This window comes from Buceros rhinoceros, unplaced genomic scaffold, assembly GCF_000710305.1.
Source record: "Buceros rhinoceros silvestris isolate BGI_N320 unplaced genomic scaffold, ASM71030v1 scaffold36030, whole genome shotgun sequence".
Classification (NCBI taxonomy): domain Eukaryota; kingdom Metazoa; phylum Chordata; class Aves; order Bucerotiformes; family Bucerotidae; genus Buceros; species Buceros rhinoceros.
Window position 1 is genome coordinate 15519 of NW_010388451.1, and position 7489 is coordinate 23007.

A 7489-nucleotide genomic window follows, 5' to 3' on the forward strand; every position below is an offset into this window, starting at 1 on the left:
GCAGGAATGTTTTTTTTTTTTTTTTTTTAATTTAAAATACATCTTTCTTCTCCCCAGTGTATTTAATTTTTAGTTCTAAGGTCCCTTTACCTTTGGCTGAAGTCCTTTGGTATGTGAACAAATTCTTGCCGGCTGTTTGCTGTTCCTCCAAACTGATACGCATGTTCAGTTGCCTTGGGATTCATCGGCAAATGGCACTGAGGGTCTCTTTGCATATTCACTTCTTGATACAGTTTTTTGAGGCCAGTTGAAGGTTGTGAAATCTTGTCTTTATCTCTTCCCAACTTCAAAGAAAAAGAACCATTAACCAAAAATTTCAAATAAGATTGGACATAAATTCCCCCACAGTATAATTTATGTCTAATATATTTTTTCCTTGCAAAAATATCAAGAACGATTGCAAGTCAAATTTTCCTTGAACAGATCTACTACAGATGCTGATTTATGGCAGAAAAAGGGATAAACAGAATACTTGGGTAGCTAACATAATCACAATTAATTTCTTTTGCACTTTTCCTAATTGAATCTTTTCCTCTCTGCTTTTGATGATATCAGCTAGACTATAAAAGGACATGCTTGGACTAAAAGTTCTGCATGCTGGAGGAAGGGTGGGGGTTTTGGTTTTGGGTTTGGTTTTTTTTACATCATTAATATAAGTGTGTGTTCATTGTACCCAGTAGAGAAAGCCACGCAGTAGCTGAGAACAGAATCAAGATTGCTGCCTTTCAGATACAGAAGAAATCAAGAAGCCTTGTTTCTGCAGTACTTTTTTGAAGATGCCATAAATTTTGTTTTCCAGTTCTAACAGGAGAGAATGACGCAAAGTTATGCCAGATAGATTGGGTCAGGGCAGCCATTTGCAGAGATGGCATGTGCAAAGAAACAGGATCATTTCCTTCATCTATCTGAAATAGTCTTCATCTGATACACTTTGGATGCATGATTTGGAGAATTCCCAGTTGTGGTACAATGTGTATCAACTCTGGAAAACTTCAAGGTGGTACTGGGGCAATATGTAGCAAACCTTTTTATTGTGGTTTCCTTTGGCTTTTGATGAGTTTTTTCCTTTCTTGTGGAGAAGGGCAACTGGAGGAGATTCAACAGGACATCCATACAAAGAAGTCTGAACTTTTTCAGAGTACTGCTGGAAATCTTCCACTTCAACCTCTCGATCCAACCTGTGTTTCAAAGCAGGGATGACAAGAACAGCTTTTTTGCCAGGTGTTGGAATTGTCTTCATAAAAATCACGGAATTCTACATTTATAGTTTAAATGATGTCTGGATGGGCTTTTTTTCATTCTTGGATGATGGATAAAAGCACAGATTTATCAGTCCATGTTTGGGTGATGCGGGCAGTCTCTACTACCTCTATCTGTTTTATCCATACTTGCATAAACAGGGAGTATCAATCTATCTGCAGCATCAAATTCACGTTAAAATATTCTATATAAGAACATTTCATAAAGTGATTAAGACCGACTAACTCTGACCATTTTCACATGACCAAACTCCAAACTGCCTCAGCTTCTTGAGATGCCTTAATAAATTTTTTTTTCAAAGGCAGAGCTGAAAGCTACGTGGTATAAATGTAAATTACAGCTATGCAAATTATACGTTGCACCAGCAGCATTAGCAGGTGCAGTACTGAAAGCTGATTTACAGCAAGTTATTCCCACTTTTACAATACCTTCATCTAGCGGGTCTGTGCCAACAGATTCTATGGCAAATAAGGTAAGAAATTTATTCACACATACAGTCTACCCTCACAAAATGAGACTGGGGTTTTTATTGTGCCAGTAACTCAGTTCTCTTGAGGTACTATTCAAGCTGTCAGGCAGCAGCTGCCTGGTAATGCGCTTGGGAAGATGCTACGCACCTAGTGAAATAAGCGTTGCTTATGCAGCCAGTGAAGTTGGCTTGCTGCGTTCCGAGGGGAGAGCCACCAAAATAAAACTTCTTGATGCTGGCTGGGCTTTTCCCTGCTCTGTCCTTTGCTGGGATCTTCTTGCTTTGTTTCTTGTCATCAACAGTCAGCTCGTATCTACAAAGGCAAAATGTCCAGTTTACAGGCTAGCTTCAAAAATGTCAATGCCACTGGTTGGACAGTGTATCACATGCACCCAAAATGATCTTCTCAGTGTAGAGATCACTGAATGGTAGTGCTCAAAGTCGTGAGAAGACCTTCTTGCTTCCAGCTGTGCAACAAGTAACAGTGCAATAACCCTCTGGCAAAGCTGAGTCCAGAGGCCCGTGGATTTCGTAATATCCTGGAGTTAGTTGTGAACTCCGGAAAAACACAGTCCACTCAGTGAAGATAGACAAACTAAGTGATTGCTGATAAATGGATGGAGCCACCATTGGAGTAAAGTATAATCTAAGCATGTGTTAATCCTTCTTTATGCCCCTATCCTTTCTCCCTTCTCTTTCACCACAGCACATTGATCTTAGAGCTTCTACAATGTTTTTACCCAATCTCGTTTTACAAAGCATTAATTGCTGCAGACGTCAGCAAGGTTTCCATTGCTTTCATAAGAAACTGATTACGACTAAAGCATCAGCCGTTGATTTTGTTTGGCAAGTTCAGAATTCATCACAGGGAAACATGACAGTCCATAAGGCTATTCCAAGGCACCTTTTCACCTTTAGCTTTTCAAACTAGGTTTCTTGAACGTCAGAAGTCGCAGGTACAAACCTCCACTTCCATCAGAAAACTGAGAATGACCTGGCTGTACCTGCATAGGCAGATTCTTGAAGAAAGGTGCTTTGATTATTTGGCCTTCTAAGAAAATTTTAGGGAGAATATAACAGTAAAACATACCAATAAAGCAATGCTTTCAAGTTTTTTTGAGAAGCGTATAGAGAGACTTATTCCCTACTTTGGTATTTAGTTTTATATTTGTCTGCCAATGCTAGAAATATTTGTAATGTGTTCCACTGTCTATATCCCAAATGAATGCTTTTTGTGAAGATGCCTCAATTACCTCAGAGTCAATTTGGGATTGCTTTAACACATCAGGACAATCAATCCTGTTGAAATATTAACATCATGCTAATCTTAAGTTAGGTTAAACTGATTTCATACCCGAGGACAAAAAAGCTTTTAGAAAATCTGTATCTCGTATGCAGGCCAAACTGGTCGGTTTTCAATTCATGGCTTTGTACGGATTTTTTGTACTGAATTGATCAGTTAAAAATATCACTTAAAAACCCTCACTTAAACATCACTTTGAAAGTGAATATTAAATGATAAAGTGCTTTACAAGGAATACATATATTCTAAAGGCAGGGAATAAAAGATGCTAGTCAGCTTTACCTTTCTGGGGTGACAGAAGTAATGATGAAGTGGGTTTTTCCATCACTGTAATTTCGGTCTGGTGATTGAATTTTGGTCCCACTTGCATTTAAAACCACAGCACCTCTGTCCATAGAGATGGACAGTACATCTGACTGAAATACAGACAAACAACATCTTCATAAGCAGGTGTATCACAGAAAAATTAACAATTCTTTGCATTTTCCTGTCATATTTATTTTCCTTCCTGCTGTTTTCTCCCTTTGTGCTTTATTTGCAGGAAGAGATGCTGAGAAGCAAACCAGGAGATGATCTCATTAGAATTGATTTTCATGCTGTTTTTTAAGCCCGAATTCTGGGAATTCTGCTGCTGATTATGTCTCGTGTATCTGTCACATGAGCTCCTTCCATCTAGTATGTATATATTTATTTAATTTGTGTTTCTGGTACCCCTACTACTGTATAGAGCAGCTGTTACTGCAAGATTCCAGCTGTCATACGACCAACACATTTTTTTTCTTGCCCTAATTGCCTCTGATCAGACCGGTTCAATCACTCAAAATTATCTCAGAGATAAGATCTGCTCTCTGGGACAGGCACATGGGATCCCCGTGCCACACAGCAAGAATATTGCCTGTTTGTAGAGAAATGCTGCTGTGCACTCGTAGGAGCCATCCTGTCTCGTTGTGTCATGTGCTGAATAGCTGAACCTCCAGGTGCTGAGGAGGGCACTTGGCACCTCCACGGAGCTTTGAGTTAAACCAGAAGCGGTGTGCCTAAGGCTTCCTTTGTGCAAGCGATGTGGATAACTGACGCGGTTACAGGTTTAAGGCCATAATCCAGGCTGTAAAATGTAAAAGCTCAGGAGTGGTCATCGGTGTCACAAAGCCTTCCCTACTGCACTGCTGACAATCTTCTGTGAGTAGGGCAGAACAGACATTTGGGGGTGGTTGCAAACGTTCTCTCTTCTGAGCTTGTGCTTGCTGCAGATGTCAGTCTGAGCCTGCAGGATCTTGGAACTGCTCCGGCTCACACAGTGTTTTGGGGAGTGCAAGACCATATGTCTGCCCACGTCACACCTCTGAGGGGCATTTAGAGCAGCCTGGTTTCCCATAGCTGCGAGGAGCCATTCTCAAGTGCCACTTTTCCCAGTCACACGTGGAGGTTGAAGTTCCATCTGGAATATAGATGGCTTCCATCTGACTGATTTCCGTCAACGCAAGAATGCTCAAAATTCCACCCTACTAATTCAAATAAAGTTTGTCTTTGCTTCTAGGGGCTTGTCTCTGGGTGGAAGATGTTAGGAAGATGTAATGCAATATTATTTGCACTCCATCGTTAAGGGAATTCGAGGGGTTGTTTTACCTCGGGCCCTCGACCCTTAACATTAGCACCTACAGGTCCAGATATGGATTGCAGCGCTGCTGAGCACAGCAAGAGCCGCTGCTCAATTCCGCACAAATGGATGCGTGGTAATTCTAGGCATATTATCAAATCCTCTTCTCAACATCAAAACAACATCTCAGCATTGCTGGCTTTCATATATAGATCAAATACAACTATGGGAATGAGGCAATCAATGAGTGCTTCTCTCTTGCAGACTGCTTTCTCTGTTATGAAAACATGAAGTGAGAAATCACGAGAAATGGATTTCTCCTGGGAAACAATGTGAGGATAAAATAAAAGAGACTATAAAGAAATATATACTCACTCCTTCTGCAGAGTAAAACAGCAGCCCATTGGGCTGCAGTGTCCGGAAATTAAAGCCTCCTTCAAATTCACTGAGGAGGGACACTTTTTGGCTTGATGCAATAAAGCTCTCTCCATTGAAATATGCTTTGCGGGACATCTGGTCATTAAATAAAACAACATTACAAGTAAACCTCAGAAAATATTCAAATAATGAAAAGAACAAAACCAATTTATTTCTTTTTAAAGATGCAGCCAGTTCAGTTCTGTAAAACCTTCAATTTTTCCTGTGTGTGTCAACTTAATTTATATAGGTTTTCCCTCGCGTGCTCTGCAAATCTGGAGGAAGTGTAGACATTTTAGAGAGTGTAAGCCAAATTGTTCTCAGTTTGCTGGGATTCTCAGCCTCGTCCTCAGCCTGCTGCTGTTAGTGAGCATGAAGATTAGAAGCAGAGAGGGCTCAAGCCCCTGTCTGAGCTGCTGGCACTGAGTCACCATCCCAACACGTGATGTATCAGTTTGGGTGCTGCACTGAGTGCTGGGGTGGGCTGGAGGGTGGGATGTTGGACATGGTGTTCTACAACCCTCTGAGCCTCAGGAGTAAAACTGGGACTGAGGCAGGACAAATTGCAGCTCTCTTCTTGACAGGGGGTGAGATTGTGTGATGAGTTCTACAACAGAGGGCTCCTTCATCTTCACAGGTTTGCAGCATGGCCTTGGATGGACGTGGCCGTAAGATAAAGACCACAAACACTGTTTAGATTTACCAGCCTTGCACTGTAGCGGGCAGATGATGAATGATGGAAGGGATCAGGAATGGAATGGCAATTTTCTCGGTGGTGCAGTTGGTTTGTGTATCACAGAGGAAGAGCTGACTGAAGGGGAGAACTTATTTGAAGGGTGAATATCTTGCCCTTTTTCATTTCATACACCTGTATTAGGATGCATGTGAGGACAATTCCCCTTGTTTCTTTAAGAAAAAACAAATTACATTGGAATATTTCCTTTCAGAATTCAGTACACAATTCATTTCCGATCCAGCTTTCATGGTGCCATCTCACATATGATAAGAATATCAAATGAAACACCTTGTGCTGTAATTCAGGGTGAAAATTGCATAGTATGTCAGTAGATGAAACACACACACGTCACCCCCACCTGTCAATGAGCGCATTATCGTTTCCTTGGTTGAAGGCTTTCTTTCCATTATTTGGAGTAAAACTCACAACTCACAGCTATATCCATTGCCAAAATTTTCGTTATCTCGTAAAGGATGTTATGCTTACCAGTGATTCCTCCGGGCACCCATAGCTGATTCCCAGGGTTCCTGGTTCTTCTAACAAGTTGAAATCCTTCTTTTGGAACTGGAAACCCTTCATGCAGCCTTTAAAGCCGACAATTCCTGCCAGATGTGAGCTAATGCTGTTGGAAAACAAGGCCAAACAAGGTGCAGTTAGAGAGCCTTTGCCTTTCTGAACGGACTTTTATCGACAAGGTGTTCTAAAACACTTGGAAGAGCCTTGGTTGTTTGCCTCTCTAGTGCCCAATTCCTACATCTTTATGTAAAACAAATGATTAACCACATTATGTGTTTTGAAGTCAAGATGCACCAATTGTAATAAATGTTATGGGGGAAAATATATGAGAGGTCAAAGAGGATATCCCTGTAGAGTAACTTTAAAAAGATAAAAATGAAAAGACTTATTTTAAAATGTATTCCTACCCAATTGCAGTAAAAATGGATTTCTGTCTCCATTTCTTGTAATTTTAGAAAAGTTCTGGTTTAGTTTTCCTGTCTTACTTTTACTAGCAAGCTCCATTTACACCTTTGGAAGAAAATCTATTATTAACAGAGGTCAGGGAAGTAAAAGCAGATTCTGCCTGCTGATGAGAGGGTTTATGTGATTGTATATGAGAGTAGTACGTGGGCTTCCAGGAGCCCTTTGATGTCAGATTTGAGGTAGATAGCCCAGCAGTGTATCCCAAGTGCTCCTACACAGTGCTCTTACGTTTTTCCACTCTACCCCTCACCAAGATACCACAGCGTTACAGCACAGGGCAAATATAAATTAATCTATCCTCACAATACTCAAAGTGAAAGAAGAATTAATTTGCCTAAAATCAGAGGGTCTGTGACAGAGCAAGGAAATTACGTGCAATCTACTGGGTACCAGTCCAGGAGACAACGAGGGAACAAACACACTGAAGGTGTGCAAGTGAAACCTAGAGTTGTGATGTGGCTCCCTGTAAACGGTCTTCTCACCTTACGTGAGATGATACTGACAGTGTTGGCTGGTTGTCTCCGAGATACCTCATTTTAAGGTGGACACTGGAAACACAGTGGATGAATCAGGCTCTGGAAATGCTTGTCTTTCTACATCGAGACAATTGGACCATCAGGTGAAGCAGAGCAGATGTACGTGTCTGAAACAAGGTGAGGGGAGGCCACTGTAGGGGCTGAACCTGCTCCTTGGTGAAATGAGCAGGAAGGCAAAAAGAGCAGGAAT

The 7489-nt window shown here is 41.1% G+C and overlaps 1 protein-coding gene across 1 annotated transcript in view; it reads right to left on the reverse strand.

Moving 5' to 3' along the window:
- Nucleotides 1-7489, reverse strand: part of LAMA4 (laminin, alpha 4) — a gene marked incomplete at its 5' end in the record, with an annotated part of 44648 nt that overhangs the window by 9805 nt on the left and 27354 nt on the right. The window contains 6 exons of the mRNA XM_010145961.1: nucleotides 91-284; nucleotides 1025-1178; nucleotides 1878-2042; nucleotides 3315-3448; nucleotides 5005-5142; nucleotides 6269-6404. Of these exons, the coding sequence (XP_010144263.1) occupies nucleotides 91-284; nucleotides 1025-1178; nucleotides 1878-2042; nucleotides 3315-3448; nucleotides 5005-5142; nucleotides 6269-6404 (921 nt within the window). The remainder of the gene's footprint in view (nucleotides 1-90; nucleotides 285-1024; nucleotides 1179-1877; nucleotides 2043-3314; nucleotides 3449-5004; nucleotides 5143-6268; nucleotides 6405-7489) is intronic.